Source organism: Diabrotica virgifera, chromosome 5 (genome assembly GCF_917563875.1).
Source record: "Diabrotica virgifera virgifera chromosome 5, PGI_DIABVI_V3a".
NCBI classification, from domain to species: Eukaryota; Metazoa; Arthropoda; class Insecta; order Coleoptera; family Chrysomelidae; genus Diabrotica; species Diabrotica virgifera.
This window is the reverse complement of record NC_065447.1, coordinates 54559723-54580147: the sequence shown is the minus strand read 5'-3', so window position 1 is coordinate 54580147 and position 20425 is coordinate 54559723. Positions and strand designations below refer to the sequence as shown.

The 20425-nt window shown below is 36.9% G+C and overlaps 1 protein-coding gene across 1 annotated transcript in view; it reads right to left on the bottom strand.

Moving 5' to 3' along the window:
* LOC114339306 (translocation protein SEC62) overlaps nucleotides 1-20425 on the bottom strand; it is a 92172-nt gene that overhangs the window by 14824 nt on the left and 56923 nt on the right. The window contains exon 5 of the mRNA XM_028289944.2: nucleotides 7790-7976. Coding sequence (XP_028145745.1) covers nucleotides 7790-7976 — 187 coding nt within the window. The remainder of the gene's footprint in view (nucleotides 1-7789; nucleotides 7977-20425) is intronic.

The following is a 20425-nucleotide window of genomic DNA, read 5'->3' as shown; positions in this document are numbered from 1 at the left end:
CCACGTCTTCAGGTCCGGTATAAGTGATTTGGTCCACTGCGCCACATCCACAATTTCCTCCCATTCACTTTGCCACATCCGTATGGATATGGCTCTCTCCTCGCGTCTTACACTCTCGGTCGGACCGTTGTCCCTAGTACGATAAAATAAACGGGTCCTCTCGGAAGCCAAGATGTGAGAGGGTATGCAGCCGGTGATGGCCCACAATGCTGCCGCAGACACAGTTCTGTAGGCGCTTGCCACTCGTAAGAGACTTGCTCTGTCTGTGCGCGTCAAGAGCCTCCGGTAGGACGATATTTCTACCGCCTCACTCCAGACTGGGGCCGCGTAAAGAAGAACAGACTGTACCACACCGTGCAAAGCCCTCCTCCTTTCAGATTTGGGCCCGCCAATGTTGGGCATTATCCACCCCAACGCGGCCGCTCTCTGCGTGGCCTTGCGCGTCACCACTCGCAGGTGCTCGCCCCAGCTCCCATTCGTGTGGAGAGTCACTCCCAGATACTTAACACACTTTTTCGGGATGATCTCTGCTCCGCCGCACTCAAATATCACGTTCTCGCGTTTCCGTGGTCCCTTGAGGATCACGGCCTCGGTCTTCTCCCCAGCGAGTTTCAGACCGCGCTGACTCATCCAATCTTCCGCGAGATCACATGCACGCTGTGCTTTGTACAGAAGTTCATCAGTATCCCGCGCTACCACCAATAACGCAAGATCATCCGCGAACGCGAAAGGAGTAACCCCCTCACCGTATTCGAGACGCAATACCCCGTCATATGCCAGGTTCCACAGCGTCGGGCCAAGAACGGACCCCTGCGGCACCCCAGCCGTGACATCCACAATTACTCCTCTCTCAACAACAATTCTCCTGTCGGATAGATAGTCCGAGACCAGGTTCCTCAAGTAGCCAGGGAAGTTCCTATCCTCAATCGCTCTCATCACTGTACTCCATTGAAGTGAATTGAAGGCGTTTCTAACGTCGAGCAGGAGCAAGGCGGCCCATTTCTGGTCGCGGGCCTCCGTATTCAACGTTCGGTGCAACCCCAACACTGCATCAGTCGTGCTAACATTCTTCCGGAATCCATACTGTCTGGGGGATAAGCCTCCAGACCTCTCAATCGCTTCATTAATCCTCTCACGCAACATTCTCTCAAACAGTTTACAAATACACGAGAGGAGGCAAATCGGCCGATACTTTTCCTCTCCTTTAGGGAGGAGTATTAATTTTGATGTTTTCCAGTCCTTGGGAAAGGTATGTTCAGCGAGTACAGCGTTCATATGGCCCAGAAGCCACGCCGGCTCCAGTAGACCCAGACGTTTAACCGCCTCAGGCGGTATCCCATCTAGGCCCGGGGCCTTGCGGAACTTAAGGGCCCCCAACGCTTCAATAAGTTCGTCTAGGGAGAAGGGCGCAGCCCGCTCAACAGACCCGTCCCTCCGCGCTCCATGCCATTCGCCAGACGGGAAGAGCACTCGTGTTACCGATAGCTTCTTATCCAGCGGCATTTCGTACAGAGGGTATGCGCCGAAGCGCTTCATTACAATTTTGTAGCCTTGTCCCCATACGTCCTCGTCCAGCTCGTCACATAGACCCCTCCAACATTCTTTTTTTCTAGAGCGTATCAACCTATTCAGCTCCCTCTTCTGTGCACGATATTCATTTTCCATTTGTAGCACTTCATCAGCGTTTGCTCTCCGTTTCCTTGCACGCTGTACCCTTCGACGCAATGCCACACATTCCGACCTAGCATTCGCAATCTCAGCATTCCACCAGTAAGGCATTTTCCTTACCCTTTGTGGAGCTACCTTACTGGTCCTCATTGCACTTTTCACGATTTGTTCTAGTCCCTCCGGCGAGGGCGGAAGGTTTCGAACCAATTCCACTTCCCATCTAACACTCTCATCAAACACTCTCCAGTTAGTCGATTGTATTCCGCATCGGGCTCCCGGGCCCTGAGAGGTTCTGTTTCCAGTAGCGATGCCCATTCCAGTTATCGAAAACCCAATGTAGCGGTGATCCGTACCCGTATAGGTTTGCAGCACCGCCCACTCCTTCACACAGCTAGATATACGTTGGGACGCAAAGGTAACGTCTATGTACGAACCCGTCACAGAATTGCCTCTCACAAACGTGGGTTCTGAACCCCTGTTAAGTACAACAAGGTCCAGGGTTCCTATCCATTCGCTCAGCATTTGACCTCTAGTGTTGGTGATAGGAGAACCCCATTCCGCCGATTTCGCGTTGAAGTCCCCAAGCACCACGCACTCCCGATTCAATCGTCTCACTTCATTCATAATCTCATCCAGCTTACTTTCATATGCGTCGATTGCTATATTCGGTGAAATATAGCAACAGACCAGATTCATTCTCTCCATCTTAGCGACCAGATATCCATCGTGTTTGACAACATCATACACACGTAGGTGTCTGTTGCAGAAATATATCCCAACCCTACCCGAAGCATCCGCAATCCATCCTCGGTTCCCGACCAATGTGGGGTTCGGTTCCGCCGCGATTAGGACGTCAAAGTTTCCCTCCGCGGCGGAAGCCACTGCGAGACTATGAGCTAATCTCGCCGTGCCCACATTAGTCTGGAGTATCTTCAGATCCGGTCTCTGTTTTCTGGTATCCATTATATATACAGGATATTCATTCTCACATCCACACGCTCTGTCAAATTGACTCTCGCATCCATTCGACCGCTCCATTCCTAAGACTGCATTCTCCTTTCCGTTTCCTTCCTGGCCGTGTTAACCAGATGTCGGAATTTCGGACATTCCATTGAGTTGCCCCGATGTCCTGTGACTTTGCAATTAATACATTTGTGCCCTTCTTCTGGGCAATCGTTCACGGTGTGTCCCTCTGCTCCACACCGGATGCATCCCTTCAAGACCTCATTTTTACACTCAGACCTGCGGTGTCCGTACTCCATGCACTTGTAGCACCGGGCGATACGGATTTTCTCCTTAATTGTGCAGAATATATATCCCACCCTAATAAATCCTATCCGTATAAGGCGCGCTGCAATGTCTTCATCGACCTCAACTGTGGCGTTGAGGTCTCCGCCATATGTCTTACGAAGGGGTCCCCTGACTTGACACGTTCCGTTCCGTCCCGCAAAGGTCTCAATCGCGCTGACAATGTCAGTTTCTTTGGTTAGACCATCTGCTCCATTTACAAAGAGCTCCCGCCTGACTGTGCCACCTTTCGCCACTGCTCTTGTGACCGTGCCCTGTCTAGCTGAGACGATGCCCTTCACCGTTTCCGCCATCTCTCTGCCTCCTCCTAGTTCCAATACAATACCCTGATCTCTGGTCTGCCTAAGACGTTTGACAACAACGTCGCTCCTGCCGCACAGGTCTGTGCGTAACTCACCCAGTAGTTCGTCGAAGGACTTGTCCTTCGCCTTGGTGAGCACTACCACTCCTTTACTCTCTCTGGGCTTTACCATGCTCGCCCAGCTCTTCCTCGGTCCATATACCGCGGCTTTAACTTCCTTACCCTCGGCTGCCCACTCTAGAAGCTTTCGAGTAAGGTCTGTCCCCAAGCACGTCGGAGCGAAGAGCCCTACGCTCTTCCTGTCAAGGTGGCCCATCCTATTTAGAAGTTTACGGCTTGCCGCCAAGAACTTGACCGCCTCAGGTAGATCCGTGTTGCTGGGTATGAACTTGTGGATGCACCTCTCAGTGCAAGCCCTTCGCCCATCATCATCAACAATGCTCACAGAGTTGAACATTGTACCAACTCCACCCTCTTCGTCCTCAGCTACCGGAGTATCCATGAGATCTGGATACCTCTCTTTAAATCGTCCAAGAACTTTCTCGTCGGCCTGGTCGGCGGAAATATACACAGCCGCGTCGTCATTACAGTCCAGCGGGCTTCCCTCCATTACAGAAACCTTGGTAAACAAGGCCTCTGGCCAATCCTCGCTGAGGAGATCCGTGATCTCCTCAGGGGTTCTGCTCTCTGCCATTCGGGTCTTAATGTTCTGGACCCGACGTTCGGTTTCCGCAGGGTCCTCTGAGGGGGACACCTGCACACCCATGTTTTTCTGTTGTGTCCGAACCATTGTGACATCGGTCTGTGTACCGATAGTTGTCTTGCACACGTTGGCCGTTTTTATGGCCGACGCCGACGCACGGGACTCCTTCGACATTGCCGCTTTAAACTGGGACATGTCCCTTTCTAATCTATACATCAGATTCCTTAAACCTCTGATACCAGACTTTATCTCAACTTTAGTTGTTACGTGGACCTTTGTTAGAACCAACACCTCTAGTACGGCCGCCTTTAGTTTAGCCATATCTTTATCTACCTTTTGTAGATTCGCACGGGGGCGATCCTCTCCGGGGGCTTCCTTACTCCGCGCATGGGATTTCCTCTTGCGTTTTCTATCGGCCACTGTCCACTCGGTAGACCGGCCGCTGGAGCTACTTTCAGAGCCGGATTGATTGGACTCGGTCGTCGATAGATCGACAAAGCCGTTTTCCGATCCACTCTCCTCATTGTTAACGTGAACAGATGTCTGTGTCACACCTGCTCTGACCTCATCCATCGATCCCTCCGGGAGAGCTCTCTCCGCCGCTGTGGACGAAGAGGGCTCACTCAAGGGTTCCCTCTCTCTCCCCTCTTCCTCTACCTTTCTGATTTTTTCTTTTTTATTTTTTTTCGTCATCTATATCCCACGAGTAGGGCCGAAAGACAGTCCGGCAGGGCAGTGCGCCCTTACCCTGCTAAGGCTAGTTTACAACAGGGTGTCGCCTGGTACCCTGAGGGATTCCGTTCTCGACCACGTGTCGTGTGGCCATTCAGTCATCGGCACGGTCTCTCACACCTTGACTTCCGGGGTTTTTATCGCAGGTTTACTCCTTCGGTTTTTTTTTTTTTGCGTGGCAGGTTGTCTCCTGTGGGTAGGTAAGGTCATTGGATTTAGGATAGGTAACAGAGAAGGTAAAGATGGACAAGCTGGGATTTGCAGATCCATCACGAGGTTGATGTGCGGCAGTGGCATCCGGCGACCAACTCCGAGTGCCAATCTCGCCCACCACCCCCGGTGAACGGCCACTCTCCTGCTCCGTCGCGATCGCCTCACAAAACTTAGCGGCCGCGATCGGACAAGAGAGCGACCGCCTCTCCGTTTAGTCGCCTTTTACGACAAGCAGGAGGAAACTGTGGGCATATTCTACTTTAGTGGCCCGTGACCCACACGGGGAATCACTATTTCCTACTAACACGACATCATCAGCATACATTAAGCACCATGGAATCACCCTGTAGTTTCGCTGTTATCTGGTCCAAAACTAATGAGAATAAATACGGACTAAGCACCGAGCTCTGGTGCAATCCTACTTTCACATGAAATTTATCAGTCTCTTCCACACCTGTCCTAACACTAGTCGTTACTCCCTCATACATATCCCTCACAATCTTTACATATTCACCAGGGACTCCTTTCTTATTGAGTGCCCACCACAGAATCTCTCGAGGAACTCGTATCATATGCTTTCTCAAGATCAATGAATACCATAAGAGCGTTTGTTTCTTTACTCCTGTATTTTTCCATCAACTGCCTTATAATGAAAATTGCATCTGTTGTTGATCTGACCTGCATAAAGTCAAATTGATTCTCGGATATTTCGGTCTCTTCACGTATCCGTCTATCAATTACTCTTTCCCATATTTTCATGGTGTGGCTAAGCAGTTTTATAGCCCTGTAGTTTGTACATTGTTGTATATCTCCCTTGTTTTTGTAGACAGATACTAGAATACTGCTTCTCCATTCGTCTGTCATTTGTCCAACTTCCATAATTCTATTAAATAAACATGCAGCCACCTTGTTCCTGTCTCTCCCAATGCTCTCCATACTTCCCCAGGAATATCATCTGGTCCTACCGCTTTTCCTTTCTTTATTTTTTGAAGCGCTGGAGCCACTTCCTTGTTTGTTATTTTGGTGACCATTGCTGCTACTGTCTCCGTTGACTCTACAGGCTGTCTGTCAAATTCTTAATTTAATAAGCTGCCAACGTACTTTCTCCATCTCTTTTTGACATCCTTTTCGTGAACTAGAAGTAGTGTGGGATAAAAACGAATATCTTAGGTGAAAAGCTAAGAGAATGGTAGTCTTGCAGCTCAAAACAACTGTTTAAAACAGTTGTTTCTAGAGTTGAAATGACAATGCTGATTACTACAGCATAGCAGAGACGGCAATTGAACAATAAGAAGGAAATCGGTCATAGCTGTGTTTAGAGTTCATTCTACATTTTACTTAAGCTAATCCTATGTAATCTAATATGTTATGACCTTTTAACTCGTTATTACTTGCGCTATGTATTTATTTGTTTTATTTAATAAAAAATCCAGAACGTGTTACATGATTTTATGGAATATTCAAGTACAATATTTATAGCATTATTTATTCTTGGTATTTCAAGTATGCTTCACTATCATCGTCACTATGGTCTATTCTGTAACTTCAAATCGAATAGAAATGTCAAATCGAATAGAGGTGAGCAAGTCGAATCGGAATTTGTATTTGTAGGAATTGGTATTCTGTAACTCTTCTCAACATCTATTATCGGAACGTTGCGTTGGATAGAAATTGATTTCGACTAGACAAGCCCTGTTGAGATCACATTTCGACATCGTAATTAGTCTTGGCGCTTGCGCATTAGCATTATTATTATTGTTTTGACGTTTATTTGTTAAATTATTTAGCGATTTTAGTCTCTGTTATTGTTTATTTAGATAATTTTATATTTAATTTTATATACCAATAATTATACAGCATGAAGGTTAATAAAAATTATTAAAAATTTTAAGAATTGCTACTCTAAATAATTTACTGGTAGAATGTGAAAAATCAAAATTTTTCTTAGGGAATAAACTTACTTTTAAAGTGCAATAATATTTTATGTTCAGAGATAAAGTCTACTATGTAATTTAAATACTCAGCAGATGTTTTTTTCTTTGGTGGTCGGTGGTCGTGTTACCAATCGGTGTTCCACTTGCCATTTTTTATTCTTGTTGTGTTGAATTTGTCAAACTTAACAAAAACCATCCAAAACAAACCAAAATGTCTTCTTCTTTTGATGAATTTTTTGCACAGAACACTTATTTCACTTTACAGTGCGGTGTTGACAACTCCTCCTGAGCGCGTCAAATAGAAATTGGCAATTTCGATTTACAATCGATTCAATTTCGATCCAACATTACGATTTCGGGTAATTACGATTCGACTTAGTCAGTTCTATTCGCTTTGTTAAAAGTTACAGAATAGGGCTGTATATCTCAGTTTCTTGTGAGAACTGTTGAAATTTTTTGCTTAGCAACAACACTTTTGTTTATTCTAGTAATATTTTGTATTTTGACAACGGCACCCGATTTGGGCGTCGAAACGTTAATAAAATTATTTTTTTCATTTTAATTGTGGCTTATTTCCCATATAAATAATTAATCATAAATTGTATGTGACATAAAAAAACGCACGTCGGTGTTTACATTTCGTCGGTGACATTTATAACATTTATTCTAGTTGTCAATAGATGGAGATATAATGGAAAATAAAATTATTTACGAATTATATAATATATCTACGAATATAATCTGTACAATTTATAAGACTATACAAATAAAATGTGACAACTGTCAGATTTAACCAAAATGTCATGTTAGAATAAATGTTACAAATGTATATTATCACGGACTTACTTTTTTTTCTATCATTTGTGACGCAGTGAAAAATGCTCATGAAAAGAAGCATATCTAATAAATATTATAATCGTCTACACTTACTGTATAGAGCGGCCAAAACGATGCAAAGAATCCTACGTCTTCTGTCAAATTCGGAAGTATCCACAAGTGGTGTTTTCCCATTGATACCGTCCATATCAAACAGAATATTATTAAACGGATAACAGCTAATACAATAATCGATACCAAGAAGCCAGCTGCAGCCACACTGAGATAGTATACTCCCAATCTGAAATAATATAATAATTTCTAGAGTTAAAAGAATAAGGTGATTGCTAATAAAATTGCTATAAATACACATAAAATAAAAACTATCTAGAACTCTACCGGGTGGCCGGAAAGTTCCTTTACAGTAAAAATAATAATGTTTTTTCTACGACCGTTTAATAATATGCTCATTATTCGCTATTTTTTCATAGATAATAGCACCCATTACTGTACCCGTGAGTAATATTTCATTACTCACGGGCTGAAGTTACTCACTGGTCATTACTCACGGGCTGAAGTTAGATTCAAGTGACGCATGCCACCTTTAATATTAATCGTATATAAACTGCAAATAAAATTGCTTAAAGTTGTTTATTTAATACAATAATTATTGTAATTTATATCAATAATTAACTTCGAAAAATTTTTAAAGGAATTTTAACTGTAACAATGTCAGAGTCTATTTTTTACGATTATATCTTGTTTACTAAAATTTTTGACGTTTATCATTTATTTGAGTGACAGTGACATTAGCTCATTTTGTTTATGTTAATTGGAATTTATAACTAATATTGTGTTTATTTTTTAAGTTATATTGTGTTAAATATGTTATAACATATTATGTATAGTTATATTATTATATTATATATAGTTAAATGTAAATATACATTATAACTATTGAAATACGTCCACCGACAACAGCCATTTTCCTATTTATTAGATTAATTGACAGTAGGTACAAATTTAAGCTTCGAATTTTTCGGAAACGAATAGAACTTATATTGACTTATTCTAGTTGTATTTTTACAATACATAATAATTTGGTAATAGTAGGCAACCAATTATTCATCCACGTACTAGGGGTAAATAGCATTTAGGTATTCTTGTAAATTATTATAATTTAAATCTTGAGTAGTTGATAATTAAATTTTTTACTAATTAAAATAAAAAAGGTCGTAGAAAAAGTATAGTATTCTACTCGCATGTAATGGCTATTACTCACTCTGATGAATTACGACACTCGCCTACGGCTCGTGTCGCAAACTTCATCATCGTGAGTAATAGCCATCATTACATGCTCGTTGAATAATATACTATTAATGCCGCGCCAATGTTTGGCATTCAGAAATCTCTTTCCACTGTTTATTTTCAACAGGTGGCGCTTCACCCCATTTTGGTGTCGCTATCCACAACCTCCTAATAGAAATCTTCCCAGACCGATAAATTAGACGAGGTTCTCCAAACTTTCCTGCACCAATGCACTATTAGTATGGTATAGTTAGACCCAAACCCAGACATCCAAAGTGAAAGTTATCCTTCAACACCAAATTGTTCTATATGGTCCACATAATGTTCAGAAAAAAGTCACACCATTTTGAGCGTCGGGTTTGGGGGGAGAGGGGGGAGAAATCTGCAAATTCGTAGTTTTTTACGTTTTTCATCAATATTTCTAAAACTAAGCGGTTTAGCATGAACAACCCTCTATACAAAATTGTTTTACATTAAATTTGAAATAAAAAAGGCCCGATGCATAACCCTTCTAAAATCAACGGTTCCAAAGTTACGGAGGTAGTATAGTATAATTGGTCCAAAAAAAGGCCTAACCCAGACATCCAAAGTAAAAGTTTTCCGTCAACACCAAATTGTTCTATATGGTCCACATATTGTTCAGTAAAAAGTTACACCATTTTGAGCGTCCGGTTTGGGATTGAGATGAGGGAGAAGTCGGTAATTAGTAGTTTTTTACGTTTTTCGTCAATATTTTTAAAACTATGCTTTAGCATAAGGAATGACCTATAGAAAAATATTCTACATAAAATTTAAAACAAAAAATGTTCTATACATAATTGTTATAAAATCAACGGTTCCAGAGTTACGGAGGGTGAAAAGTGGAGGTTTTCGATACTTTTTATATTTACCGATTTCTCCCCCTCTCCCCCCCCCCAAACCCGACGCTCAAAATGTTGTGACTTTTTTCTGAACATTATGTGGACCATATAGAACAATTTAATGTTGGAGGATAACTTTCACTTTGGATGTCTGGGTTTTTGGTATTGGGACCGTGCAAGTTCGGCAAAGCGACCTCTATTTCTACGCTCTGTACTTATATTCGCACTTTTAATTATATTGGCCAATTATATTAGTCCTGGTTGCTGGATAATTGTCAAGGCCATAGTCCAAAAAAATAATAAGAAGAAAAAATAAGATGCAGGTTATGTTATACAAACGTAAACAATTGTATGTAGTAAATAAAATTAGTTATTAAAATGCAGTACTGCAAGCAAAATACAATTAGTTAAATTTACCTTCATATAATAATTGCATATCATATCAATATTGTGGAGCAATATATAATTTTTCTGCTTCAATGACAGAAGGTATGAAATATACGTCAATTTGACAATTTCATTTGACAATATGAATTATTTAAGATAGTTGCAATATTTCTCCGCGACTCGCGCACGGTCGTTTCTCGTTTCCCTTCCAAGTACTTGCACACCGCGAATAGTTATATCATAAATATTGCCCAAAAAATATAAAAAGTATCGGAAACCTCGACTTTTCACCATCCTTAACTCTGGAACCGTTGATTTTATAACAATTATGTATACAATATTTTTTGATTTAAATTTCATGTAGAATATTTTTGTATATAACATTGTTTACGCTAAAGCATAGTTTTAGAAATATTGACGAAAAACGTAAAAAAACTACTAATTTACCGGATTCTCTCCCATCTCCCTCCCAAACCGAACGCTCAAAATGGTGTAACTTTTTACTGAACAATATGTGGACCATATAGAACATTTTGGTGTTGGAGGAAAACTTTTACTTTGGATGTTTGGGTTAGGCCTTTTTTTGGACCAGTTATACTATACTACCTCCGTAACTTTGTAACAATTCATTTTAGAAATATTATGCATAGGGCCTTTTTTATTTCAAATTTAATGTAGAACAATTTTATATAGAGGGTTGTTCATGCTAAACCGCATAGTTTTAGAAATATTTGCGAAAAACTTAAAAAACTACGAATTTACCGATTTATCCCCTCTCCCCCCCCCAAACTCGACGCTCAAAATGGTGTGACTTTTTTCTGGACATTGTGTGGACCATATAGAACAATTTGGTGTTGAAGGATAACTTTCACTTTGGATGTCTGGGTTATGCCATCTTTTGGATCAACTATACTATACTATATGGGGTTTCATTAAACAGGAGATTAAAACACAGTCGAAGAACATGCGGAGTCCTCTTGTCTCATTAATGAGGAGCGGCTCCGGACATGCTGAGATGGATGAACATACGAACATGTCGTCGTATCAAGTTGTGTTGAGACAATTGATTGAGACAATATGAGGTATGCATACCGATCTTTTAGGTAGATAATTAGTAAAAAACTCATGAACAAAATTGTGTTATTATTTTTTCCCTCTGTAGTATAACAAAAACAAACCATTAGTGTAAAGGGACTTTAGACCAGGGCGCATCTGTAAAAATATTAGTACATTTGGACGTTGAGAGGTGACTCAAATTTTTTTGCAGAAATTGCTTGAAAATAACTCAAAAAATAATAGTTATCCTCCCTCTCAAAAAGATCGGGAACATTGTTTAAATAATCAAAATGTCAAAAAATGAAGGAAAATTTCGATTTTTTTGTTCCTTTTTTGATTATAACTTTAAAAGTGTTCATTTTCGAGAAAAGTTGTACTGACATAAAAGTTGCGTAATTAAATTTCCTACAATATATAATTGGTTAAAAATTTAAAAAATAGTCATCCTTTTGGAAAAATAGCAATAATTGTGAAAAAAACATACAAACACAAGTATTCGCATTTTACGTTTTTCAACCATTTTTGCTAAACTTAGGACCTTCATATTTCACCCAGAAAAACTTTATGATACAGTAAAACAATACTGTAAATTTCATTAAGATCGGTTTAATAGATTTTGCAATCCAGCTTTCGCAAAAAAATTCATTTTTTCAAAATGTTATAGGACTGAAAATAAAGCAGATAGCAAGTTGAAATTTTTGTTGCCAATAGAAGTGTACTGTATCTTTCATTTGCAATTTGCAAAATTAAAATCGATTTACTACCACGACGTCAGGAATTTTTTTAAATAAACATTAATTATTGGGCTCAGATTGGGCATTCCAATGACCTTTGATAATGATTGATACATTTTAATTTTTATTACATTTCGATATAAATAAATAAATTTGTTTATTGCAAAATAAAAACACATACTCTATCCTTTGAAATAACACTTTTTTTAGCAAAAACTTTCTTTGTTCATATATTTTAACTTAGAGAATAAAAGTTTATTTTTAAACATATGCAATTGTTTAAACAATATTTCACAAACAATAATAAAATTAGTTTGATTTTTGTGGAAAAAAATATTAAAATACAACAAAATATAGAGTAAGAAAATAATATATGAGATAAAGATTGGAACACATTTTGGTGGAAATGAACTTGTGTGTATCGAACACCGCTGTCCTGCGTGTGGCACCAAAAATTAATGTTTATTTAAAAAATTTCCTGACGCCGTGGTAATGAATCGATTTTAATTTTGCAAATTGCAAATGAAAGGTACAGTACACTTCTATAAGCAAAAAAAAATTGAACTTGCTATCTGCTTTATTTTCAGTCCTGCAACATTTGAAAAAAAGATTTTTTTTTGCGAAAGCTGGATTGCAAAATTTATTTTGTAGAATCTATTAAACCGATCTTAATGAAATTTACAGTGTTGTTTTACTATATCATAAAGTTTTTCTGGGTAAAATATGAAGGTCCTAAGTGTAGCATAAATGCTTGAAATACGTAAAATGCGAATACTTGTTTTTGTATGTTTTTTTTCGCAAATATTGCTATTTTGCAACAAGGGTAACTATTTTTTAAATTTTTAACCAATTCTATATTGTAGGAAATTTAATTACACAACTTTTATGTCAGTACAACTTTTCTCAGAAATGAATAGTTTTAAAGTTATAATTAAAAAAACAACAAAAAAAAAAGAATGTGTGTGTACTTTGTACGCACGTAAGAAGTTATACTTCTATTATATGATTTAAACGAAATTAATATACTTTTTATTTATATTTTATTTAAATATTAAACTAATTTATACTTACTACTTCTCAAACATTTTTATTAAAACAGTGCCAAAAATTAAAATAATAAAAGAATAAAACACACACAAACACATTAAAAATGCCATAAATGATTTCTGAACATTAATTGTCGGAAAATTTTTTAACTAAATACGTATTTTCTGAAAATAAAATTATATAATAAATATACTTACAATCATAAAATGTATAAAAAAAAATAAAAAAATAAAAGTTTTTATTGGGATTCGAACCAGCTATCAGCGCGGTTGGTATATTGGGGTTCATTCGCCTTAAACGCTTCGCCACGGAGGCAATGTGTCATTATGTGCGAAGATCGACTAACTAAACGGATTAAGCTTTTGACATTTTTGAATTAAATTAAATTATTTTGATTTTGAATTGAAATGATTTAGAATTGAAAAAATACAACAAAACATAGAGTAAGAAAACAATATATTAGAAATTTTGATGGTAATCAAATTATGTAAATAAAAGTATTACATACTATGTATTTTGGTAGGTTCAAATAGGTAGGTACCTATGATACATTTACAATTATTACGTACCTGTTGCTTTTAAAAACTATTTAAATGTCACTACAATTATAAACTTTTTTGTTTCTGTCCTCACAACAATAAAACTAATATATTATATATTTGTTTACCTTCATATTGAACAATTATTTATTATTGACAGATCATTTCAACACCCCATCAGAGCGCGTATAACGACTAATACCATACAGTCGGTGTGCGCATGTGCGCAGATCAATATAAATTCACCCTCAATCTCAATCGCGCCTAAAGAAGTATAACTTCAAAAATCGAATTTTTCCTTCATATTTTCACCTTTTGATTATTTAAACAATGTCCCGGGCCATTTTGAGTGGGAGGATAACTCAAATATTATTATTTGAGTTATTTTCAAGCAATTTCTGCAAAAAAATTTGAGTCACCTCTCAATGTCCATCTCAAAACAGATCTAAAACAGGACTACTTTCCGATCGCCCCGTATTAACCCTTATAACATTATTTAACACCATATTGTTTGTTTTTCTTATATCGAGTCCTAACCAGTGCTTCATTTTGCTCTTTATAGAGATGTTCACTAATACCCAGCTGTTTGATGTCTAGAAGGTTCTTTGGAATGACACCAGCAGTAAAATACGTATCATCTGAATACCTTCCATTCTCCATTGCAACAACAAAAAATTATTAATTATAATGAAGATTTGTATTATTCATTTACATCACACAACAAATTGCTACTATTCTTTTTCTCATGATCATCTTTCAGTGCGTCACAGTTTTTCGATTTCTTTCTAACGCATTAAACTGTATGTGACAGAAAAAAACGCACGTCGGTGATTACATTCCATCGGTGACATTTATAACATTTATTCTAGTTATTCTAGTTGTCGATAGATGGCGCCATAATAAAAAATATTTATTTTTTAATTAGATAATAATATTACAAATATAATCTGTATAATTTATAAGACTATACAAATCAAAGAAAATACCATTTTATAAATGCAAGAAACACATTTGATTTGTTTTTATTCCAAATTGAAAATACAATGTGACAACTGTCAGATTTAACTAAAATGTCATGTTAGAATAAATGTCAAATGTGTATTATCACGGACTTACCCTTTTTCCTATCATTTGTTACACACTGAAAAATGCTCATGAAAAGGACAATAAACAAAATATTCAGAACGATTTACGATATGGAAATCTTCTTCCCATAGCACTACAACCCAGGGTGGGTCTTGGTTGTTTGCAGAACTTGCTTTCCTGTCAAACGGTCGTCCATGACAGTTGAGTCAGTGAGTAGCCCCATTGTTCTTAAATCTGACCATATAATATTATCTCTGCACCTCATTCATGAACGTACTAAGAGCCATCTCCCTGCCGGAGCTTTCTCCCAGATTAACTTGGCAAGGCAGTTATTAGGCAGCCTATGGACATATAGGCAAGAATTCATTCTGTCCCCGGTGTTGTTTACTATATACTCTGAATATATTTCGAGCAAGCGCTGGGAGAACTGTTAGTCAACGGAGTGCGTCTAAGCAACATTAGATATGCCGACGACGCAATAGTTTTTGCAGATAGTCTAGATTCTAGATGGTTTGCAAAGAATAATGTCGCACAAGTAGTATGTACCGGGTGTCCCAATAAGAACGGCGCTCGGCCATATCTCAGGAACCGTTTATAGTACAGCTTTGGAAAAAAAAATTTATAAGAAAAGTTACCTCGAGAAAAGCCTGGAAATTATTTTCGTAATTGTAAGTCCACCGCTAGAGGGCGTAATTAAATATCAAAAATTAAAAAATCGAAATTTTACAAAATTTGCCTAATGAAAGGGCACTGGAAATCCGATTATCGTATTCTTCATAAAATTCTGCGCATATTTTATTTCACAAGTTTAAGTCTACCTGTGCAAGTAAGAGGTGAAGGTAAGTGGGAACCTTGTTATGAAAAAATCGCTGTAAGTCCGGTTCTGCTTAATCAATTTTTGCAAACTTGGTCTTGTTGAAAACAGCTCTTTTTCGTCAATGTAATAGTTATAATTTGGAAACAGCCTATTACGTAATATGCCGGCTAGGAGGCGCTATTTATTTTCTTTTTAGAAATCTAGTTTTCTTTGGAAAATATTAAATACAAGTATGTATTCTTTTTCCTGTATTACCAAATTAGACCAAATTAGCAACAGAATACCGAAAACCGCATGTCTACACCTTTTTTCTATCTCGAGATATCTTAAGAAACGTGTAAATTTTAAACATAACTGCTGCTGTCATATAAGTGGAAATATATAGAAGCAAGTAGCGTGCTATGGAAAAAAAACAAAGAAACATTTTCCAGATGTCACTGTATATAATAAATCAAAACAAAATATGAAAAACTCTACTACTGGGATGACGTCTTTGGGGATATTTCATTGCATATATTCTAGCCGCAACAGTTGCACTTCTTATGCATTCAAAGAATGTGGCTATCATGTCAAATGCTTCTTAGTTTGTAAGAATCATCTTGAATTTCACTCTGTATAAATTTTATATAAAATTTAATAGAAACAAACCGCAACAAACCATCAATGAACAAATTTTTATGTTTTACTGATTGTTCTATTTTTTCCATATCACACTACTTGTTTCCACTTTGACTTCCTTAACTTAGTTTACCGGTGACAATAACAGTTATGTATTTATCTTAGTTGGGAATAGGATAATTGATATTAAAATATAATGAAATAAAAATTAAAAATTTGTGTAGAAAATCTGACGTTTTTACATTTTCTACGATCCATCGAGAGAAAAGCAAATGCGCGGAGGCAACAATTCATAAAAATTTACATATTAACGCTATTTTTTTGGTATTATTTTAAGTATTAAAATTAGTGTAATATTTAAATAAAAATAAAATTAAACTGTTTAAAATATATTTATTTCGTTAAAATCATAATAATAGAAATATAACTTCTTACTCGCGTACAAAGTACACACACTCTTTTTTTGTTATATTTTATAGTGTTATTTGTCTTATTGTTGTTTTGATTCATTATATACGGTGACATCTGGACAATGTTCCTTTGTTTTTTTTCCATAGCACACTACGTGCTTCTATATATTTCCACTTATATGACAGCAACAGTTATGTTTAAAATTTACACGTTTCTTAAGATATCTCGAGATAGAAAAAAGGTATCGACATGTGGTTTTCGGTATTTTGTTGCTAATTTGGTCTAATTTTGTAATACAGGAAAAAATACATACCTGTATTTAATATTTTCCAAAGAAAACTAGATTTCTAAAAAAAATAAATAGCGCCTTCTAGCCGGCATATTACGTAATAGGTTGTTTCCAAATTATAACTATTACATTGACGAAAAAGAGCTGTTTTCAACAAGACCAAGTTTGTAAAAATCGATTAAGCAGAACCGGACTTACAGCGATTTTTTCATAACAAGGTTCCCACTCACCCCCACCTCTATTTGAACAGGTAGACTTAAACTTGTGAAATAAAATATGCACAGAATTGTATGAAGAATACGATGATTGGATTTCCAGTGCTTTTATTTCCAGATTTCCAGATTTTTAATTTTTGATATTCAATTACGCCCTCTAGCGGTGGACTTACAATTATGAAAATAATTTCCAGGCTTTTCTAGGGGCAACTTTTGTTAAAATTTTTTTTCCCAAAGCTGTAGTATAAACGGTTCCTGAGATATGGACGAGAGCCATTCTTATTGGGACACCCGGTACATGGTAGTCAGTAAGCGCGAAATATTAAATACACAACTTTTGGTTAACCACCAACCAATTGACAGGGTGGACAGCTACACATATCTTTGTAACAACATAAACAGTCAATGGGACCACTCAAGTGATATAAAACAACGCATAGAAAAAGCAAGATCATCGTTCATAATGATGAAGCCTGTTTTCAGAAGTCACGATTTACCTCTTGCTACCAAAATCTATATTATCAGATGCTATGTATTTTTTACGTTATTATACGGAGTAGAAGTCTAGACACTTTCCGAAGCTTCTTTAAGAAAACTCGAGACATTCGAGATGTGGTGTTAGAGACGCATTTTAAGAATTTCGTGGGTAGATTGTGTGACTAATTTTGAGTTCCTACGTAGAATAGACAAGGAAAGCGAGATTATTAACACCATCAAAGAGCGCAAACTATCTTGGCCATGTTATGAGGAATGAACAAATATATGGCTAGCTGCAACTCATTCTTCAGGGCAAGGTATTTGGAAAGAGAGGACCAGGGAGAAGAAGAATATCTTGGCTTCAAAACCTGAGAAAGTCTTTTAATACATCGACAACCGGACTATTCAGAATAGCAGCAAGCAAAGTTAGGATAGCCATGCTGATCGCCAGCACCCGGAACGGATAGGCACCGTAAGAAGAAGTTGGACATTGACAGTTCATCTTAGACATTGGGATTTAATTTCTTGGACTACGTCGCTAGCCCTATATATCTGTTTGACCTCGGCATTTGTTCTCATTCGGTGTTAGTTAGTATTAGAATTGTAATAGGGTCCGAAGATACTTCCGAGGATTTTGCTCTCAAAACATTTGAGTTTTCTTTCCGCTTTTGCTTTTGTCAGCGACCACGTCTCACACTCATACATAAACACCGGTCTAATCACTGTTTTACATAATAATTATGTATTACATATACCGGGTGAGCCACGCTCAACGGGACGGAGCCTACCGGGGAAACGGCTAAAGATATTAAAAATTCCTTCCGTAGGAATACGTAGGTCAGTACCGGCTACAAATTAAAATTTGTGAAATATATACAGGGTGTCCTAATTTAGCGTAATGATATAAAGTTATATATTTTTAAATGGAACAACCTACATTTCACTTTAATTTTGAATTCTACTGAACAAAATAATATTATTTTATTCAACATTCCCTATACCTATTTTTTACAGATTTTGATTTATTTGGGTTTTTCTGAAAATGTAGTATTCGCGAAATTAATTAATTACACATTATCGCATGAATTTTAATTAACGTCTTTTTGTCAGTTAATTGTCAACTGTCCATGCTTTACATCAGAATAATTACCATTTGAAACTAATCTACAGAGTGTTCGCAATCTGAAGTGTCAGTGCTGTACAATATTTTGTATAATTACTTTCTTAACTTAAATGGGCCACCCTGTATTTTACTTTAATTTTGAATTCTAATCAAAAAAATAATATTACTTTATTAAACAATCCCTATACCTATCTTTGATAATTTTCGATTTATTTGCATTTTTTTGAAAATGCACTATTCTTGAAATTAATGAATTATACTTTATTACATAAAGTTCTAACTTAAACAAAATACCCTATATTTGAATGCTGTAACAATTATTATAATCAAACTATTATAAAATTTTATATTAATATCTAGTATCTTCAGATCTATTTGCATTATGTTACCTGGAACATTAAATGTCGTTAATTACATAGCTCAATATACATTATAAAGAATGCCATGAAAAAACAAAAGGTACCTAGCTGTCAAATTAATAGTCAAACTATTAACTGATGTATTGTTTTCAATTAATAGAAATGGCAGATTATTCAATTGAAGACCGAGTAAATATGATTTTAATACTGGCTGAATGTGATCAAAACAGTTTGTTAGCATCAAGAGTCTATGCTGAGAGATTTCCCTTAAAACGTCATCCTCGTAAAGAAGTATTTGAAAGAGTTTTAACAAGGTTTCGTGAAACTGGCAGTGTTGTTTATACTAAACGAAAATTGATAAATCCCATAACTGAAGATGAAAATACCGAATTAGAAGTTATTCAATCAGTTATTGAGAATCCAAATACAAGTACAAGGACGATGACCAGGGAGATTGAAGTAAGCCAAACTAGTATACGCAGAATTCTTAAAAAATATAAATATCACCCATACCATATTCAAATGCATCAGCATTTGTATGGAACTGATTTTGAACGTAGGTTAGAGTTTTGTTTATGGTTTCTAGACAAAACGGGAGCAGATCAATATTTTTTTGATAAAATTTTGTTCATTGATGAGTCTACTTTCCATAATAATGGACTGTGAATCGACATAACTTTCACTATTATAGTACGGAAAATCAACATGAATATAGATGTATTGATCGACAAAACCGATGGTCCCTTAATGTATATGGTGGAATAATAGGAGAACATGTGATAGGACCGTATTTTTTAATGGCCATTTAAATGGACAAAAGTTTTTAAGATTTCTACGAAGAGACTTTTGGATACTTTTGCAAAATATGCCTTTAAATATTAGAAGAACAATGTTTCTGCAGCTAGACGGTGCTCCAGCACATTACACGCGTAATGTTAGAGAATATTTAGACAGAAAATTTCCCGGAAAGTGAATAGGTAGGGGTGGTGCTGTCAATTGGCCTCCTGATCACCTGGGTTAACATCAATGGACTTTTTTTTTTGGGGGATATATTAAAAGTTTCGTTTATCAAACTCCACCTACAACCGCGGAAGATATGAAAACGCGTATTCGTAATGCGCTTGCAACAGTTACTTCAGAAATGTTAAGAAAAGTCAAACAAAATTTTGAACACAGAGTGAGGTTATGTATTGAAGAAAATGGACACCATTTTGAACATTTAATGTAAATTAATTGTTTCCAGTGCGTTTTGTTTAACTTTATGTAATAAAGTGTAATTAATTAATTTCAAGAATAGTGCATTTTCAAAAAAACGCAAATAAATCGAAAATTATCGAAGATAGGTATAGGGATTGTTTAATACAGTAATATTATTTTTTTGATTAGAATTCAAAATTAAAGTAAAATACAGGGTGTCCCAAAAT